Here is a 22,106-nt window from a genome sequence, read left to right as displayed (position 1 = left end):
GCTGTAGTGTACGGTGGCTTCAGGATTGCCCCTGTGTCTGGCCTAAGTTGAAGCATCAGCTATTGAGTGACCACCAGAAACCACATGCAGCAAGTGTCACAAACTAGCTCCATCAACTACTAAAATATCTGATATATTAGACTATTTTAGTATCTGGTAGACACTGTGACACGGATCCTGAAGTGTTGTGGAAAAGCATCTGCACCTGTTTAATGTAAGAAGTTTAATGCGGTGTGTGATATTTCACTATAAAGGGGCTTCCTACCCGGCAGAGCATCTGGAACATAGTTAGAAATCACTCCATGAAAGGACTGGTATGTTCCATTTCATCCCTGTTGCAAGAGCAAATGACAATTGGTGACCCGTGTTGCTGGGAGGGTCACCTCCGAGTGCATGTACTGCAAACGTGAAAGGTAGCGGATGGCTTCCACAAGGACCTATGGAAATCTGGAGCAAGCCTGGGGCGTATAATAACAAAGACCACTGGGTAACCAAAGCAGAGGGCATAGCCCTTACTTTTGAGAAATCTGTGAGGTAGTGGTTTGCCAATGCCATGACCCACAGATTACTTAACAAGATAAGATAAGAGAGACTTTATTGATCCCATGGGCACTACCATGGTGGTTGAGGTCCCCAGCCATGAGTAAGACAAGTTATTTCCAGAGTATTAGGTTGTGTCTTCAATAAAGTGCAAATCCTTGCAATCCCTCCCTACTTAAAAATAAGGAAATTAAGATTATTTACTTACATAATGAATTAATTTTGCAAATGTATTTAATGGATCATCAGGTTTATCTATTCTGGATCACATGAAATTTCTATTGTCATATTAAATACTGAAACTTCAGAAGTGAAATGAAGTTAAAACATGAGTCAATTCAAACTAAAATATGACCCTGTTATAGAAAACGGCTAAAATTTATTTTCTCTTCTTTTTTTTATGCTGGAAATCAAGACAGAAGAAGGAGAAAGATGGGTAAGTTAATTTTACATAAACATGAACAGTGCTATAATATTAGGAAATAATTTTATAAACTGTATGTAAATATTGTATTTTCATGTTATTGCTTTCTTGTAAAAGAGAGTGTAAAGATCATGTTTTTACCATGAACCAAAAATTAGATAACTGACGCAGCTTCTTCACAATGGTGAAAAATGAAACAGCATTTTCATCTAAAGCCATATGGGGAGTTTATTCTAACTACATTCTGGCTCATGGAGGGGGGTCCTGAGTTGGGCATATGAAAAGGGGTTGTCTCCATGAAACAAAACCTTTAAACCTTATATTTAACCATACACCTGATTCAAAACTGACAAAAAACCCTTTTCCAGTCTATTTCACATTCCACCCCTCCCCCACCCAAAACCCGGGATTATAAAACTGTAGTGTATGTATAAATTAGACCCGCACCTCATGGTCCATGTCATTCGGGAATTTACATTAGTGGGATAAACACGTTAACCTCTGAATTACAAACAGCTGTTTCCATAAGTTCTGATATTTCTCATGAGTCTCATTAGCAATTATAAAATTAAATGTTTAAAGCTATTCAAATATTGCCCATGACCCCTGCAATTCCTTGCTTTATCAAATATTTATGTGGTCATACATTCCCCACATATGAATGTTTTCTACTTTACTAGTCCTGGAAATAATTCACATTGTTTTTTGGTTTTCCATTCTGAAGAATTTGTAACAATGTCATTTTATTGTTTACACTAAGGTTGCTATTTAGAATGTGTAATGTCTGCATTTTAGTCCATTCTTTGTTCTACCGGTTACAATAAATCTTTTGGGGATGAGAGATATGAGTAACTGAATGTAGAGCTAACTCAATATATTCAATATACTCAATATACTTGTTTTTTTTTTCATGCTGCAGATCTGATAGCATTGTAGTGCGCTACGCTGTGGTCTTTGAAAGAGGCAGCTCTGAATCTAAAAATACAATTGATGAGACACCTACTATCGCATCTAACAAAGTGGAAAATGGTAACAATAAAGAAGCAAAAGAAATGTCATATACTGTGATAGAACTACAGCAGATGGTTGCCATGGCACTGCAGGATGATCGATCGCTGGCTGTGGACCTACAAACACTCATGTTTTCAGATGGTGAGTAAACAGACAGGGATTATTTTCTGTCTAGTGTATGTAATATTTTCCTTAGGGAGAAAAAAATAAAATCAGCTTCTCAAGATCTTCCCATTACATACATAATTGACATTTCTTTATGGAATTATATAACAAAAACATTTTCACCTATATATAAAACATAACTAAACAAAGTAATAACATTCTTAATTCTTAATATAGTCATGTAATCAGAATACAGTCTACCGTCTGACCAGCTAAAAATATTTGTTTGACTTTTTCAATGACTTTTCAATGGCTTTTGTTGTGTGATATCACGCTGCAGCAAGTTATCAGAATCAAATTAAAGATGGCTACATCCGTATATCAAATGATCAGCTTAGAACAGGCAGAGTTATGCAACCTGTGTGGTCGCACAGAGTGCATCAGCAATCCTTGCTGTAGGGGGCGCCTCAGATGGCCTGAATCTTAAAAATAATTTTGTAGCAGAATTATTTAGAGATTATATAGAACTGTTATAAGATTATGTATGGTGGTGTTGTATGGTAAATGTATGTTAGTATTATTTGAGCACGTCATGGTGGCATTTAGATTGTGTGGCACTTCTACGTAGACAGAGTATATTATTTTTGCAGTGTATGGTGGGATGGCACTTTATAGCACTGTTATTTATATAACTGTATCGTAGTAAGGACATTATTTGGTCATATATGGCACTTTTATTTTGACACCATACTGTATGGTGTAATAATTAGACTCAATTTGGTATGGTTATTAGTGCACTGTATGATAAGTACATCATATAGGGGACGCCATCAGAAAGTACTGCACAGGGCACTATCCCACGAAAGGCTGGCCACAAGAACAGAGACCATAGGTTCTAACATCTCTTGAGTCCAATTGTACTTAGGGGTCACTGGAATCTGTAGTTTTTTTAAACAACCAGAGCTACAAACCTTGATAAATTTATGAGCATTTCCTGCTCATGTATAATGAGTTATACAGTACAAGACTAGTACTGTATGCGTTTACCAATCTTACCCAGTAAACCTTAGAAGGACCACCAAATCTATGGGATCGGGCACATTTGTGGGCAGAGGAATCTTGGAAAATCAAGCTGATTATTTCAGCCCATACAGTAACTAATTTATAACAGAACCATACCAAGTGCAGGAAGATATCCATTTTTTTTTAGACACTTAATACAGTTATGCGAAGAGGCTTCAAATAATTTGAGCTTGGCTGAGGCATAGTAACTCTATGCAGGAAGTTATATTGGATAAGTATATCTGCGGCACTTAAAAAAAAAATAATATATATATATATATATATATATATATATATATATATATATATATATATATATATATATGCGCATATTGTCCTGCTGTGACTATAATACATAAGAAGAGAAACACAAAGAAGCAGCAGCATACAGTATCTTAATGGGCGCTATTATAGATGCAAACATATACACCGTTCAGCATAACATTAAAACCACTGACAGATGAAGTAAATAACATCAATTATCTCATTACAATGGTACCTGACAAGGGGCGGAATATATTAGGCAGCAAGTGTACAGTCATTTCTTGAAGTGGATGTGTTTGGAACAGGAATAATAGGCAAACATAAGGATCTGAACAACTTTCACAAGGGCCATATTGTGATGGCTAGACACTGAATTAGAGCATTTCCAAGACGGCAGATCTTGTGGGGTGTTCCAGGTATGCAGGGGGTAGTACCTATCAGAAGTGGTCCAAGGAAATACAACCAGTAAGCTGACGACAGCGTCTTGGATGTCCAAGGCACATTGATGCACGGATTCAGAAGTTAAGGCTAGCCTGTCTGGTCCAACCCACAAAAGAGCTGCTGTAGCACAAATTGCTAAAATAAAAGTTAATGCTGGCTATGATAGAAAGGTGTCAGAACACACATTGCATCACCGCTTGTCAGATTGCCCTTGCTAATCCCTGGCCAATGCCAAATGCACCTATAATAGGCATGTGATAATCAGAACTGGACCATGGAGCAATGGAAGAAGGTGGCCTGGTCTGATGAATCACGTTCTCTTTCACATCAGGTGGGCGCCCAAATACGTGTGTCGCTTACCTGGTAAAAAGGTGACACCAGGATACACAATGTGAAGAAGGAAAGCTGGTGGAGGTAGTGTGATGGGAAATGTTCTGCTGGAAAACCTTTAGGACTGGCATTCATTTGAATGTTACTTAGACATGTACTACCTACCTAAACATTGTTGCAGAGATAGTACACCTCTTCATGGCAACAGTATTCCCTAATGGAAGTGGTCTCTTTAAATATGCACACTACCACACTACAAACATTTTTGGAAATGGTATGAGTAACATGACAAAGGGTTCAAGGTGTAGACATGGCCTTTAAAATTCTGAATTCTCAATCGAGCATCTTTGAATGTGCTGGAAAAATAAGTCCAATTCATAGAGACCCCACCTTGCAACTTACAGGACTTAACCCCTTAAGGACGCAGCCTAGTTTGGGCCTTAAGGCTCAGAGCCCATTTTTCAAATCTGATATATTTCCCTTTATGTGGTAATAACTTTGGAATGCTTAAACCTATCCAAGCGATTATGAGATTGTTTTCTCGTGACACATTGGGCTTTATGTTAGTGGTAAAATTTGGTCAATATATTCAGTGTTTATTTTTGAAAAATAGCAAAATTTAGAGAAAATGTGAACAAAAATAGCATTTATCTGAATTTAAATGCATCGTAATACTACACAAAATAGTTACTAGTTCACATTTCCCATATGTATACTATATGTTGGCATCATTTTTTGAAATTTATTTTTTTCTAGGACGTTACACGGCTTAGAACGTACTTTTTTTTTTTGGTACCAGTTCAGTTCTGAAGTGGTTTTGAGGTGCTTATATATTAGAAACCCCATAAAACACCCAATTTTAGAAACTAGACCCCTCAAAGTATTCAAAACAGCATTCAGAAAGTTTATTAACTCTTAAGGTGTTTCACAGGAATTTAACCAGTTCAGCCCTTTTTAGCATGTGTTAGTTAAATGGCTATAACTTTTTTATTTGTTGGGCTAACGACGTGATTTTTGCGATGTTTTTTCCGTAGACAATGCAGGTTTCTTTTTTTATCGTTTTTATACACATCCTTTTTGCTATTTTAGAATTTTTATTCTTAAAGTTTGAAAATAATAGTAAAAAAAATAAGCTTTTTTACGTTACAGCTATTTTCACATGCGTAGTGCAGTGTATTAGAGCTGTCAGCTACTCACTGACAGCAAGCATAGTGGGTCCTGACTTTTTCAGGACCCACTAGGCTTCCGTAGATGGCATAGCCAGACACCATTATTAGGCCTCCGGTTGCCATAGCCACCATCGCCGGCCGCTATCATGTAGCAGGCTGTTGATGGTGGTTTAACCCCTAAGAAGCCGTGATCGCTATTGAACACAGCTTCTAAAGGGTTAATCAGCGGGGACACCGTGACACTGGGCCGTTCGTCCCGTGACGTACTATTCCGTCATGGAGCGCGAACGCTATGGTTACCATGACGGAATAGTACGTCAAGGAGCGCGAACTGGTTAAAGAAACTGTAACTAATGTTTTGGTGCCAGATACCACAGGAAACCTTCAGTGGTCTTGTGGAGTCCATGCCTCGATGGGTCAGAGCTGTTTTGGCGACACGAGTGGGACCTACACAATATTAGGCAGGTGGTATTAATAAATGGATATATATCTTACAACAGTTGAAGATTTCTTAATAATAATCCTCTAATAATGTAATTTTTAAATATCTTTCAAAGGCAAGTTTTAGTCATTTTATTCATATTTTAACAGAAAATATTTTTCATACTAAAATCCTGTTTCTTTCAATAGACCCCGATATGTCTTCAGATCATGTTGAAAGTGATGCTCATCCTCCAGTCACAGTTGTAACATCCAAAATGAAGACGGTAAGTGCTTGATTTAAATACATAATCATTCATAGTTTACTACAAATCCTAAACCGTAACGATAGTTGTTTTTCTAGCTCCATGCCAGACTATATGCAGCGGGGAAAATATTAGCAAGGACAACGTACTCTTCTAGTAGTCCCTCTGCCAGTACTAGGGACCAGTGTTCTCTATAAGATGCGCGGCTGCGTGGCCGCGCACCTTCCACAGTCCACCCGCTCACTAAAGTTTAAAGCCTGTGCACTGTCACGGGCGGCAGGTGGATGCAGTGGCGTCCCTAGCACCAGAGGTGGCGCCTGTGCTAGCGACAGCCACATTCGCTTGGATGTGCGTCCTCAGGACGCAGATACAAATGAATACTATAGCGATTGCTGTGTGGCAGTATATACAAGAGGATGGGGATTGCTGTGTGGCAGTATATACAAGGGGAGTGGGATTGCTTTGTGGCAGTATATACAAGGGGAGGGGGATTGCTCTGTGGCAGTATATACAATGTGAGGGGGATTGCTGTGTGGCAGTATATACAAGGGGAGGGGGATTGCTGTGTGACAGTATATACAAGGGGAGGGGGATTGCTGTGTGGCAGTATATACAATGGGAGAGGGGATTGCTGTGTGGCAGTATATACAAGGGAGGGGGCTGTGTGCCATTATATACAAGGGGAGGGGGGATTTCTGTGTGGCAGTATATACAAGGGGGCTGTATGGCATTATCTACAGAGGGGCTGTGTGGCGCTATCTACAGGGGCTGCATGGCGCTATTTACAGGGGAGCTGTGTGGCGCTATCTACAGGGGGCTGCATAGTGCTATTTACAGGGTGGGCTGTGTGCCGCTATCTACAGGGGGCTCTGTGTGGTGCTATCTACAGGGAGGTGGTGTGACTATCTACAGGGGTCTGTGTGGCGCTATCTACAGGTTGGGGGTGTTGCTATCTACAGCGGGGGCTGGGTGTGGCAGTTTCTACAGGAAAGGTGTGTGATGCTATATACAGGGGGTCTGTATGGCATTATCTACAGGGAGGGGGTGTGTTATCTACAGCGGGGGTTGTGTGTGGCTACAGGAAGGGGATGTGATGCTATCTACAGGGGGTCTGTGTGATGCTATCTACAGGGAGGGGGTGTGTTACTATCTACAGGGAGGGGGTGTGCTGATATCTTCAGCGGGTCTGTGTGGCGCTATCTACAGGGGGTCTGTGTGGCACTATTTACAGGAACAGTGGTGTAAGAGAGGGATTATTTCATTGATGCCTATAATTGGTGTTTATAACTGTCTATTTTACCGCTGTACTTGTAATATTATAGTATTTAAAAAAGTAATTAAAACTCATTTAAAATAAGTTTTCTGGGGGTATGATTTTTGGTCATCAGATCGCCCACCATTGATAGAGACTTGCCCTGCTCCCTAACTGCCCCGCTCAGAGGGAACATTGCTAGGGACCAGACCTTTATTGACATGCCAGGAACAAGTCTGGTACCACAGATTTCCTATAATAGCAATTGTTTAAAAGGATTGCCTCACGACAACAATCCCTTAACATATGCCCTATTGTCAGACTCAGGAGCCCCTCTAATATTCAGAGCAGGACTAAGTATTATAGAGCAGCTCTTGCATGGTCAGCCATATGTATATTTGAATGGCTTCCATGTAATATTACATTTTCCAGCAGAGGAAATGTATGGCAAGTAGCAACTCGCTCAAGTGATATTACCTGTAATTCAATTGGCTTCAATCGATTCATAATGGGATCCATCAGGGTTCCATCAAGGTTTTCATCATTTTGGATGTCAAGAATAATGCATGCGTGCTGCACTACTCCTAACGTCAAAAGCGAAAGAAACCTTAATGGAACCCCCCGAAACAGGCTCTGAATGCTGATGTGAACAGAGCCTAGGTAATTCATAATATTTGTCGTCACCTTTGGACAAGAGTAATAAAATGATTCTTTGGCTATTTTAAAACAGCAGCTTTAAGTCTATGGTGGTATTTAAAAGTTCAGTCATATAATACTTTTTAAGCCTCAGAAAAAAATTTAATTAAATGAATCTTGACATTACATATCTGGAATATCCCAAACTGTGAAGTAACAATTTACCCGCACATTTACAGTCTTATGGTAATCCATTATTTGTACGTTTATAATATGTGATTTCACCTTTATTTCTTTTCTAAGGATAACATTTTAATCGCTAAAGTTCCAGCTGGTAATCCCACCGCGGAAACAGTGATACAGGCAACAGACTATGGGGTCAATACAATTCCATTCATACCAGGCAAAGAAATGACTAATGAGATTGCTGATGAGGCTCCTACTGAACTTAATACAAGTACATATATGACTGTGTCTTATGCAGAAGAAGAATATGAAACTCCACCTACTTTATTTCAACATGAAACCAATATGGATCTTCAAACGCAATCATTGGAGGGGTTAATTAAAGATATTAACAATAAAGTCAATGAAGGATTCACGGTGCCTTTTGATATTCCGTATGCCAATAATAAAGAGAGTCAAGATGAACTAGAAATAAGACTAGAACATAATTCCATAGACACATCAAGTGAGACAACATCTGATATAAAGCTTGGATTTTTACCCTCATCTGTGGAGACAAACAATCTTGTAATGTCATTCTCTACTCTTATACCAGATGCTGACGTTCCATTGATAGATGACCTCTTTAAGGGAAGCGAGAGGAGCCTAGCAACTACCACTGCATTTATATATAATACAACCGCTATAAACATTTTCAAAACAGAATATCCCACAGAGATGTCTGGAGATGACCAAAATAATTTTGCCATTGAGAAGACAGAACTGACTGTGGAACCACCAACTGAGCACATCTTGGAAAAGATTGAAGATTCCAGGATTTCTACAGTGCCATCCATGACAGAAGGTTTCCCAAAAGGTGGTATGTAATAATAATATGCATCTTTTTACTCTCTATCTTGCAGAACAGTTTATTAGTCAGTACATAGACAATGGGGCAGATTTTCTATTGGTGTTGCGCCATAATTCTGGCCTAGGTTTCATTTTCTTCTTTGGCACCAATTATTTTAGAAAAATGTATAAATGAAATGCGCCAAAAAGAACAGATGTTTACAACTTGTCTAAGAAGGGGCATAGCTTACCTGGAAAGGGGTTGTGGCTTAAAAGGTGCAACATTTTGCCCAAATTTTGGTGCAAAAACAAAGTGGATGAAAATAAGCCAACCTCTAAGAGGTAGTACAAAATTAGACAGAAGTGTCCAAAGGTGCGCTAAATCTATCCTCCAGCTTGAGCCACTGTAATCAATTTTGCACATCTAGTCTAATTCTAAGATGTCTGATTTTAGGACAGTACTAGTAAATTTGCACCAGGGTCTGCGATTTGAGGAGAATGAATTTATAATTTTTCAATGTCCATTACCTTATATACCTGGCATAAATATAGCTTCTTTTACAAATATCTGAAGAAAAAAATAAAAAGAAGAATGTTTGTCCTTCTAAAAACATTTCTGACTATTTAAATCCATAAACAGACAAAACTCCCTAAACAGTCTAAAATGTGAGACTATCTAAAAAAAAATATTCTGAAAAATATAGTTGTATTACATATACAGTGCTATTCCTTTACTACCTTTATGTGACACGTTGCCTGCTGTCATCACTTTGTGGTGTCAATTGCTATAAACAATGTTACAGCTATTTTATGTGTATAGCCAGACTATTTTAACCCCTTCAGGACACAGCCTGGTTTAGCCTTGTTGACAGCCAATTTTTTCAAATCTGACGTGTTACTTTATGTGGTAATAACTGTGGAATGCTTTTAACTATGTAAGCGATTCTGAGATTGTTTTCTCATGACATATTGTACTTTGTGTTAGTGGAAAAATTTGGTCGATAAATTATAAAAGTAGTTATTTGTGAAAAGCACCAAAATTTTTAGAAAATACGCAAAAATTGGGATTTTTCTAAATTTAAATGTATCTGCTTGTAAAACAGATAGTAATACCACACAAAATAGTTACTAGTTAACATTTCCCATATGTCTACTTTATGTTGGCATATTTTTTTTAACAACCTTTTATTTTTTCAGGATGCTACACGGCTAAGGCCCCATGCACACGACAGTATTTTTCATCAGTAATTACGGTTCGTAATTACAAAGAGTAATTACAGACCCATTCCTTTATTTTGGCCACGGACATTTATCTGTATATTTACTGATGGGTGTCCGCGCTGAAAAAATTATACAACCTGTCCTATTCTTGTCAGTAATTATGGCACTGAACCTCTCTTAGAAGTCTATGTGCATCCGTAATCCGATCGTATTTACTGAAGTGTTCGTGGCAACATGTTGTTGACACCATTTGCAGCCTCGCTCTTTTTTTACGGATCCGTATATTCGGATCAAATACAGATGCAATACGGACTGTATTTACGGATTCCAATCCATAAATACGGCTGAATTACAGATGCCTACGGAACGTATTTACGGACAGTATTTTCTGATAGATGAAAATACGGTCGTCTGCATGGGGCCTTAGAACTTTAGCAGCAATTTCTCACATTTCAAGAAAATGTCCAACTGTTTTTTTAGGGGCCAGTTCAGTTCTGAAGTGGCTTTGATGGCCTTATATACTAGAAACCCCCATAACTGCACCCCTTAAAGTATTCAAAACAGCATTTAGAAAGTTTCTTAACCCTTTAGGCGTTCCACAGTAATTAAAGCAAGTGGTGGATTTTATCAATTTAATTATCTATTTTTTTAGAAAATCCATTTTAATCCAATTTTTTCTGTAGCACAGAAGGTTTTACCAGAGAAGCGCAACTCAATATTTATTGTCCAGATTCTGCATTTTTCTAGAAATATCCCACATGTGGCCTTTGTAAGGTAATGAACTGAAGCAGCAGCCTCCGAAGCAAAGGAGCACCTAGTGGATTTTGGGGCCTCCTTTTTATTAGAATATATTTCAGGCCCCATGTCATGTTTGAAGAGGTCTTGTAGGGTCAAAACAGTGGAAACACCCCAAAAAGACACCATTTGGCAAACTACACCCCTCAAGGAATTTATCAAGGTGTATAGTGAGCATTTTATGCCACAGGTTTTTTGGTAAATTTAGTGGCATTAGACCGTGAAAATGAAAATCTACATTTTTTTCGATAAAAAGTAAAAATTATAAAATTATACTAAGCATAAATGAGAAAAAGCACCCCAACATTTGAAAATAAATTTCTCTTGATTACAGCAATACCTTATATTTGACAATTAACTGCTGTTTGGACCCATGCAGGACTCAGAATTGAAGAAGCACCATTTGGCTTTTAGAGCTCAAGTTTTGCTGGAATGGTTTTTGGGTGTCATGTCGCATTTGCAAAGCCCCTGAGGGACCAAAACAGTAGAAACACCCCAAAAAGTGACCCCATTTGGGAAACTACAGCCCCCAATGTATCGAGGGGTATAGTAAGCATTTTAATCCCACAATTTTTTTGTTGAATTTAGAGGAATTAGGCCGTGAAAATTAAACGTTTTTTTCTAATAAAACGTAGCTCAATTGTTTTCATTTTCACAATAGATAAAGGAGAAAAAACACCCCAACATTTGTAAAGCAAACTCTCCTTAGCACGGCAATACCCCATATGTGGTAATAAACTACAGTTTATACACATGGCAGGGCTTGGAGGGGAAGGAGTGCTATTTGGCTTTTGGAGCTGAAATTTAGCTGGTATGATTTTCGGGTCACCCCATTTGGGAAACTACATCCCTTAAAGAGACTCTGTCACCACATTATAAGTGCCCTATCTCCTACATAAGGAGATGGGCGCTGTAATGTAGGTGACAGTAATGCTTTTTATTTCGAAAAACGATCTATTTGAAACCACGTTATGAGCGATTTTTAGCTTTATGCTAATGAGTTTCTTAATGCCAAAGTGGGCGTGTTTTTATGTTAGACCAAGTGGGCGTTGTACAGAGGAGTGTATGATGCTGACCAATCAGCATCATACACTTTTCTCCATTCTTTTACACTGCACTAGCGATATAGTTATATCGTTATGTGCAGCTACATACACAAACACTAACATTACTGTAGTGTCCTGATAATGAATATACATCAGTACCAGCCTGGACGTGATGTTTATTCAGAATCTTGACACTTCTGAATCTTTTCTGTGAGATTCCAGCAAGGCAAGCGTAAGCAAGCAAGCATGCAGCGTCATGATGCAAGGTTAGTCATGTGACATGTCAGAGCGTAATGTGTAATAAATGAACATGAGTCTGTCATATCACATGATACATACAAAAAAACGTTATGTGAATAGCTGAATAGAATTAACTATAATTGCGTATCATCCGTCGCAATTCGGCAAGATATACGGGCCATCCTGCTAGATTCACAGGAATCGGTCCTATTGTGCATGTTAAACAAACAATAAATGCTGCATTATATATTAACCATGTACAAAGATAAAATTAAAACAAAGAATCATAATAACAGTAAGGAGCTACAGTTCACAGTGTCAAAGTCACTAATTAAACTTTGGCTTAAACTATGTACCGTATTTTACGGATTATAGGACGCACTGGACCATAAGACGCACCCATAAATTGTAGTATAAAAGAGGAGAGAAAAAAGGTTTTGCCTTCAACTGTACATTTCCTTGGTAATATTGAGACAATAGGGTACCACAGTGCCCCAATACAATGCCAGCCACAGTGCCCCATAACAATGTCAGACACAGAAATACAAGATATTGGCAGCTATAGTACTCTTATCCTTTCCTGAACTCACCAGACATCAGAGGTGTGGAGAGGCAGGGGTTAATGGTGTTGAATCTGCCCTTCTTGCTGCTCCGTAAATAGGAGGGGGCGTGGCTAGAAGTCCTTGCAGATCAGTACCTGCATAGATTTACTGTGCTGTGTGTACTAGTATCAGTGTTATCTGCTCACTGAACAGTGAGATGACAGAACTGTGTGTAACATGTGACTGTAAGTAGATGACACAGATCTTTTACACATAGCACAGGACATGCTGCGTCCATTACACTGCACTGCAAGGACATTTGAAGCTCGGAGCTCAGTCTCCTACTCCTGTCACATAGACAAACTAGGGAACACAACAACGCTCAGGCATCGAAATAGCGGACTGGACCCCTCTTACAGTCCATGGTACTCACGGGTCAAAGTTCATCAACAAGGTCCGGTGCACACGCTGCCCCTTTAAGAGCAGGCACGAGCGTGCACGCGCACCCTACGGGATCCGGCAAAGGTGAGTGGACGCGCGCGCTGGCGTCTCCTGAGGAGGAGGCTGGGGCCAGCGCTTGCCAACACGTGGCTGCGGCTGTCAGGGGGGGAAAGGAGCTGACAGCCCGCAGCCATGGACATGACAGTATCCCCCCTCTTATGCCCCCTCTTCTTGGGACCGGAGCGAGAGAGAAACTTCTTCAGAAGAGCAGAAGCATGGAGGTTCTCCTCTGGCTCCCAAGACCTTTCTTCAGGACCAAACCCCCTCCAATCCACAAAAAAAAAGGTATTTCCTCTCACTTATTTGGTGTCCAGGATCTCTTGAACCTCAAAGGTGTCTGAAGGGCCGCTGGAGGCAACCACAGGGCTAGTAGTCTTGGTATAGCGGTTCAGGACCACCGGCTTCAGGAGGGATACATGGAAGGAGTTGGGGATCCTGAGGGTAGGAGGCAGCTGAAGCTTATAGGCGACAGGGTTGATCTGTTGTAGGATCTCAAAGGGTCCGAGGAACCTGGGAGCAAATTTGCATGATGGCACCCTTAGTCGGATATTCCTGGAAGACAGTCAGACCTTCGTGCCAGGAGGAAACTGAGGAGGTTCTCTTCACCTTGTGTCAGCCTTCCATTTCATGCGGACGACTGCCATTAGGATGGAGGATCGAGTCTGCTGCCAGATCTGCAGAAAGTCTCTAAACGTGGAGTTAGCCGCTGGTACCTTGGAAGGGCACCGGGAGAGGAATTAGTGGGTGCTGGCCACAAACAATGAAGAACGGTGTATTCCTTGTAGACTCGCTGGTGTGATTATTGTAGGAGAATTCTGCCCATGGGAGCAACTGTACCCAGTCATCATGTTGCTTGGAAATGAAGTGGCGTAGGTAGTTCTCCAAGATCTGATTAATCCTCTCGACCTGACCATTGGACTGAGGATGGTAGGCTGATGAAAAGTCCAACTTCACACGAGGAGTCCGCAGAGGGCTCTCCAGAACTTTGAGGTAAACTGAACCCCCCGATCAGACACAATATGCTGCGGCAAGCCTCGCAGGCGAAAGATGTGTTGGATGAACAGCTTGGCCAACTGAGGAGCAGAAGGAAGACCGGTCAGAGGTCATCTTCGAAAATCGATCGACCACCACCCAGACAGCACTGCATCCAATAGAGAGAGGCAGGTCCATAATAAAGTCCATAGATATATGCTGCCAGGGAACATTGGGCACAGGCAGTGGCTGGAGTAGACCAGCAGGTCTGCAGTGAGCGGCCTTGTTGGTTGCACATACAGAACAGGAAGAAACAAAGTCCATAATGTCCTTGGGCAGCGTGGGCCACCAGAAATGATGAGCAATCAGATCCCGGGTCTTACGGACCCGCGCGTGACCTGCCAGTCTAGAGGAGTGTCCCTAGTGGAGAATTCTTCCACGATCAGCCAGGCGCACAAAAGTCCTTCCTGGAGGAATGTCCCCAATTTGCAGGGGATTGACAGAGATAATGCAAGAGGGATCAATCATATTCTGTGGAGTCTCCAAGATGTCTTCCGTCTCAATAGACTTGGACAAGTCATCGGCCCTCACATTCTTGTTGGCCGGGCGATAATGGAGCTCAAACTGGAACCTTGTAAAGAACAGTGACCACCTGTTAAGTTCGTCCTTAATTCTAGAAGATAGTCCATGCCAGAATGCAGCCACCAGAGCCTCATTGTTCCATAACAGCTCTCCCGCCAGGGTGTGGAAGAGGATGGCGTACTCAATCACGGAGGTGTCTCCTTGGCGCAGGTTAATCAAAGAGGCCGCTGCAGATGAGACCCGTCTAGGCTCCTCAAATACCATGTGAAAAGTCCGGAGGAAGGCTTGGAAGTCACGGATCTCTGGTCCTTGTCTCTCCCAGATAGGGTTCGCCCATGCAAGAGCCTTGCCGGTGAGGAGAGAAATTATAAAAGCAACCCTGGCGCCATCAGACGAAAATGTCCTAGCATACAGGCAAAAGTAAATCTGGCATTGATTAAGAAATCCACGACAGGTACTTGCTTCTCTATGATAGCGGTCAGGAAGTGGCAAAGAAACACGCGGGTCAATACTGCCAAGAGGTCTAGTCAGAGGATCAACATTGACAGGAGGTGTAGTAGGAGGAACAGCAGCTTGTGCCTCCTGCCGACGTGCAAGAATGATCAATGCCTGGAGGAGTTGGTCCTGTCGAGACCGGAGGTCTAGCATATCCGCTCGCATCTCTTGAGACGTTGTCATAGTCTTGAATCGACCAGCGGAGTCCATGGCTTGAGCGTACTGTCACGAAGGGTCTGTGGACCCACTGGGCTGCACCACCTTGGCGGTAAGGCAGCTGGCCAACAGGGAGCAGGTGAAAGTCTATTGTTCGTATAGGTACCTGTGGCAGCTCAGACAGCAGCAGGGCAGGCTTGGCTTGGACTAGGCAGCAGGTAAACGTCAGACGAGTTGAAGCAAGTCAGACGTGAATACAGCATGACACAACTTTGGCACAGCACAGTACTCAACCAGGATGGTATGGAAATGCAAGGAACAAGAACAGGAACTGGAATAGGTACAGGAACAGGAACTGGAACAGGTACAGAAACAGGAAACACACTAGGAGGCCATCACATAGACAAACTAGGGAACACAACAACGCTCAGGCATAGAACTAGGGGGCTGGAGCCCTCTTATAGTCCAGGGTACTCACGGGTCAAAATTCATCAACAAGGTCCAGTGGTCCCTACGGGACCCGGCAGAGGTGAGTGGATGCGAGCGCTGGCGTCTCCTGAGGAGGAGGCTGGGGCCAGCGCTTGTCGACTCGTGGCTGCGGCTGTCAGGGGGGAACGGAGCTGACAGCCCGCAGCCACGGACATTACAGTATCCCTATCATCTTTCTCTCCCTTGAAGACATTTGTGCATTGTGAATAATGCAAACATGGGAAGGCACCCATTCTCTTTGTTTTTAGAAATTGTTGTCATGAGATTACGGACTTAGAGCCTTAGTCAGCACGTACTAGCCTATCCCGTAGACTTTGTGGATGGTGAAAGCATGCTAAAAAAGGTTGTTTGAAAGCTTCTACTGTGGGGGTATCATTTGATATCGATAGGATTCCTTTTATTCATTCCTTTCATCCATTTGTTTATAAGGTACATAAAGTAATTCGCCATCATTGGCCAATCTTACAGAGAGGCCGGTCCTCATAGGCTCCCGTACATGGCAGACCCAGAGGCCATTATCAGGCCTCCGGTTGCCATGCCAACCATCGGCACCTTCCGCAGTCACATCGTAGTTGGTACAGATCTGCTACAAACCCCTTAAATGCCGTGATCGCTATCGCTGGCCGGCAACAAGGGAGTCTCAGCTGACCTCCCGTTTCCCAGACACTGTCTGTTAGGACTGTACTCACTGGGAACGTCCCAGCAACTGAACGTCCCGATGCGGGAAGTAACCCCTAGCCAGGACGTACAGTTTAGGTGTTAAGGGGAGCTTGTTTCCTATAGGTCTCAGTGAAATAAGAAAATATACATTATTGCAGATACTCTTCAATATGTGTATGGCCAGCTTTACAGGTACAGATTTCTGATCAATTGCTATTAAATCGGACCAATATCAATCCAATAGGTGTGTGTAAATGGCTTCTTAATCTGATTGAACTTTGTCTCAACCGCTAGAAAACTGATCTGACCTGATTCTGATCTGCCCATACAAATTAGACAGAACTGGGCCAAACCCGCTGATTTCGGTAGGATCAGCCAAAGGACTAACATCAGATGTCGGGCGAAAGGAGGATCCAGCTAATAACAAGCACATCTAAGTTAATGAACTTAGCTGGGATCATTATTTGCTAGATCCTGCGTGTCTCTAATCAGCTTTAAGCAGAGCCGTCAGTTCAGCTGACCTAGAAGAATTGGCTTTGACGGAACGATACAGCTTCTATGTAGACAGGATAGAAGCAGTATCTTAAAAAGTAATAAATAATAATAATAAAAGTCAATTTTAAAGTTGTTGCAAATCACTTAAAAGATTGATTTATTAAAAGAATTTGCTTCAAATGTGTACATATCCTTTAACCCCTTCACTCCGCATTCATTTATCGAATTCATATTTTCGCTTTTTCCTCCCCCTCCTTTCAAAATCCATATTGTTTTTTATTTTTTTGTCGATATAGCTGTATGAGGGCTTGTTTTTTGCTGAAGGATTTGTAGTTTTTCATGGCACCATTTATTGTACCATATAATGTACTGGGAAACTGGAAACTATTTCCCTGTGGGGTAGAATGGGGAAAAAACGGAGATTTCCACATTGTTTTTTAGGCCCCATTGACCGTGCAGTAAAAATGACATGTTTACTTTATTCTACAGGTCAATACGATTATGGCCATATCAAATGTATACAGTTTAATTTTTTTAGTTCTTTTACAAGGAAAAAACTAATTATTAAAAATAAAATTTGTTTTGTGTTGCCATATTCTGAGAGCCATAACTTTTTAATTTTTCTGTTGAATGAGCAGTCTTAGTGCTTGTTTTTTGTGGGACGAGCTGTAATTTTTATTGGTATGATTTTTCGGTACATATGACTTTTTGATCACTTTTTATTTCATGTTTTGTGGGAGACGAGTTGACCAAAAAAACAGCAATTTTGGCGTTTTAAGTTTTGCTGTTTTGTTTATACTGCATTCACTGTGCGGGTTTAATAAAGTTATATTGTAATAGTTCAGGCTATTATTGATACAGCAATAAAAGTTCTGTTAATTTTTTTTACAAAGCTTTTGGAGAAAATCTAAAAAGGTTTTTTTACTTTTTTTGATACAGCTGCTTTGTATTCTGTATACAGAGCAGCTGTATTGTGCGCTGAGACCTGCTATCTCTCACATCAAAGTCCTCTGGGTCAGAGACATACAGGACCCGCTGTCACTGACGTCGTCAGTGCCGCTGACCTAAGCGCTAGATACAGCTGTTCTGTATACAGGATACAAAGCAGCTGTATCTGAAAAATTCTAATAGTTTTTAATAAAAAGCATTTATTATAAAAATAAGTATTTTAAAGGTGTACATAGCCTTTAATTATAGCTCAAAGATGGAAGACCTGGGGGCTTTCAATAGGCATCCAGGCTGCCATGACATCCATCGGCACCCCTCGGTCGCATCACAGGGGGGGGGGCGGGTGGACGTCAAAGGGTGCTGCCCGCCCCCTTCTTTCAAATGCCTAGATGCCATGATCGCTATTGACCGTGGCACCTAAGGGATTAAACAAGTGGGATCCCATTAGTTCCAGTGAAATATCAGCTGTGACATACAGTCAACACACACAAGTTATCGAGCGGGCTCACCCCGTAAGTCTGCTCCATACATTCCCTCCTGACCTACGCCAAATGTATATATATATATATATATATATATATTTATATATATATATATATATATATATATATATATATATATATATATATATATATATATATAAAGTGGATCCCGGGATGGGGTTAAAGATATAAGGTCTATCCATTCTATAAGACTCCAGTTGAGCAATCATTATCTACAGAAAAATCTTTCTACCAAAGCAATCCCATTTTGAAATGTTATAATAAAAACATATTAACAAACTATATTCTCAGAGTATGGGTTAAGGGCACAAAGTACAAAATATGTTTTTGGCTTCTTTTTAGTTAAGATTCCATACACGTTCACTGACTTTTATAGCATTCAGCTGACATACTGTTTTTGGTGTTGTGCATCTGGTTGATTGTTCCAAATAGCAAATAAATCTGTAATGTTCTGCTGCTTGCATCAACCATGTGCACGTTTGTCGAATGCATAACAAAGTGCTCGCATGTAAGTGATAGATATGAAAGTTAAAAAGAATTAAAAGCTAATGACAACCTGTCATCTAAAATAGTTATATTACTTGATAAGTTGTAGAAACCAATATACATGTAATAAAATGTTTAGTGGTAGGAGCATATCATTATCTGGAGTCATATCATTTTTATTGTGACTGCTCATAAGATTGTATCTTTCTATAGACCTTAACGTTTAATTTGGTTAAAACGTGAGCATTAGGCTGGATTCACACGAGCACATTACGTCCGTAATGGACGGAACGTATTTCGGCCGCAAGTCCCGGACCGAACACACTGCAGGGAGCCAGGCTCCTAGCATCATAGTTATGTACGATGCTAGGAGCCCCTGCCTCGCTGCAGGACAACTGTCCCGTACTGTATTAATGTTTTCAGTACGGGACAGTAGTTCCACAGAGAGGCAGGGACTCCTAGCATCGTACATAACTATGATGCTAGGAGCCCGGCTCCCTGCAGTGTGTTCGGTCCGGGACTTGCGGCCGAAATACGTTCCGTCCATTACGGACGTAACATGATCGTGTGAACCCAGCCTTAAGGAGCAACAGGAACAGAGAAGAAATACTTGACAGTCTGGTGAAAACAGAGATTCTTAGATATGTAAGCTGCCAGGAATTTCAAACTAATGCATTTCTATAGCTTGAAATGAACCCCTTAATGAAAAACCTGTTTGGACCTTAATGACCAAGCCAGATTTTTTAAATCTGGTATGTCTCACTTTATCAGAGAATAACTCTGAGGGTATGTGCACACGATAACTGCAATTATGTCTGAAATTACGGAGCTGTTTTCAGGAGAAAACAGCTCCTGAATTTCAGACGTAATTGCATGTACTCGCGTTCTGCAGGGCATCTTTTACGGCCGTAATTTGGAGCTGTTCTTCATTGGAGTCAATGAAAAACGGCTCCAATTACATCCCAAGAAGTGTCCTTCATTTCTTTTGACGAGGCTGTAATTTTAAGCGCCGTCTTTTGACAGCGACGGGTAAAATGATAGGTCGTCGGCACAGTACATAGTAAAGCCCATTGAAAGTAATGGGCAGATGTTTGCCGACGTATTGGAGCCGTTTTTTCAGACGTAATTCGAGGCGTAAAACGCCTCCATTACATCTGAAAATAGGTTGTGTGAACCCAGCCTAATAGTATTGCATATTTAAAGAGGCTCTGTCACCAGATTATAAATGCCCTATCTCCTACATAATCTGATCAGCGCTGTAATGTAGATAACAGCAGTGGTTTTTATTTTGAAAAACGATCATTTTTGAGCAAGTTATGAGCAATTTTCGATTTATGCTAATTCGTTTCTTAATGCCCAACTGGGCGTGTTTTTACATTTTACCAACTGGGCGTTTTCGCTGCGTTTTTCGCTGCATTTTTTACGGAAGTTTTTGGAGCTTTTTTCAATAGAGTCTATGGAAAACAGCTCCAAAAACGTCCCAAGAAGTGTCCTGCACTTCTTTTTCATGGCCGTTTTTTTACGCGTAAAAATACGCAGCGAAAAACGCTCCGTCGGAAAAAAACAACGTTTTCCCATTGAAATCAATGGGCAGATGTTTGGAGGCGTTCTGCTTCCGATTTTTTTGATGTTTTTCGGGCGTTTACGGCCTTAAAAACGGCCAAAAATAGGTCGCGTGAACATACCCTTACAGTGTGATTGTTCAGTGAAAGAAGCTGGGCTGGAACAATGAGAAGTGTATGATGCTGATTGGACAACGTCATACACTTCTCTTTACAACGCCCAATTGGTAAAAAGTAAAAAAACGCCGAGTTGGTAAAAAGTAAAAAAATGGCCAGTTGGGCATTAAGAAACTAATTAGCATAAATCTAAAATGAACAGCATTCTGGACTGATATATAATACATTATAGTGGGAAAAATAAACTGTTCTGGAGTGAAGGGCAATATATTTTAAAAAAAATGGAGGAAAATGTATCCAACTATGTGGCAAACTCGAATTTGTTCACGATAAAAAAAACATAGGGCTATGATGACATGTTATTATTTTTTATAGTGACTGGTCATACAATATCAATTTAGCCCCATCAATCCCGATATAAGGGACAAACGTGCTAAGCCAAGAGGTACACCATAACAGGCCTGGCAAGGTAGAAACTGCTATGTGCACTGAACAACCAATCACCTACAGAAAATATAAAGGGACAGTCAGTGGCGGATTAAGTAGACCATATGCCCTGGGCTGTTACCCAATCTTGGGCCCCCCTTCCGCACCATCGCCCTGCCGGGCCGTAAAAAATATATATTTTACTTATCTTGCCACGTGACAGCCGCTCCAGCTGGACGCATGTGAATCCTCCGGACTAGACGCATACGCAGACCGGTGTGATGCAGTACGTCATCACGCCGGCCTGCGGAGGGAGTCTTCCCAGTGCCTTATAGGCTGCAGGCCTAAAGTGGCCTGCAGTCTATAATATTCATTTGTATCTGAGTCCTGAGGATTCAGATACAAATGAATGTGGCTGCCGCTAGCACCGGGGCCCCCTCCGAATAAGACATACGCCACTTCAGCAGTTAATACCCACTTTGTTATTTTAACAAATAATGTCGTTTTTATAGAGCACTAACTCCCTGAACGTCTAACCCTAATTAGCCCTACTAAATACACTAACTCTAAGGTGTGCACGACCATGATTTTCGGGTCGGCCGGCCATGGGGTGTCAGCCGTGAGCCGCCCGCAAATCGCGGGCTGTGCACATGGCTGCGGCCATTATTTTCAATGAGCCCGGACCGCAGAACACGGCCGTAAGAAGGCTTGCCCGTTCTTTCTGCGGTCCGGGCTCCGGGGCCATGCACGGACCGTGGAAACCACGGTCGTGTGCATGACCCCATAGGAATAAATGGGGATTTCTCCTGTGGATTGTCGGGGGAACTGCGGCCGCAAAAGCACGTTCGTGTGCATGGAATCTAAATTATTTTTAGCTAGCTCTGACCCTACCTAACTTTACACCACGTACGCCCTAATAAGCTAGTCTGATACTAT

General features: G+C 41.2%; 1 protein-coding gene across 1 annotated transcript in view; it reads left to right on the top strand.

Annotated features, from left to right (window-relative positions):
• IMPG1 (interphotoreceptor matrix proteoglycan 1) overlaps positions 1–22,106 on the top strand; it is a 286,271-nt gene that overhangs the window by 87,271 nt on the left and 176,894 nt on the right. Inside the window, exons 9-12 of the mRNA XM_075863690.1 lie at positions 956–976; positions 1,884–2,116; positions 5,977–6,053; positions 8,224–8,965. Of these exons, the coding sequence (XP_075719805.1) occupies positions 956–976; positions 1,884–2,116; positions 5,977–6,053; positions 8,224–8,965 (1,073 nt within the window). The remainder of the gene's footprint in view (positions 1–955; positions 977–1,883; positions 2,117–5,976; positions 6,054–8,223; positions 8,966–22,106) is intronic.

Source organism: Rhinoderma darwinii, chromosome 4 (genome assembly GCF_050947455.1).
Source record: "Rhinoderma darwinii isolate aRhiDar2 chromosome 4, aRhiDar2.hap1, whole genome shotgun sequence".
Lineage (NCBI taxonomy): Eukaryota > Metazoa > Chordata > Amphibia > Anura > Rhinodermatidae > Rhinoderma > Rhinoderma darwinii.
Note: the sequence above shows the minus strand (reverse complement) of the source record. Positions and strands in the feature narration are given on the sequence as shown.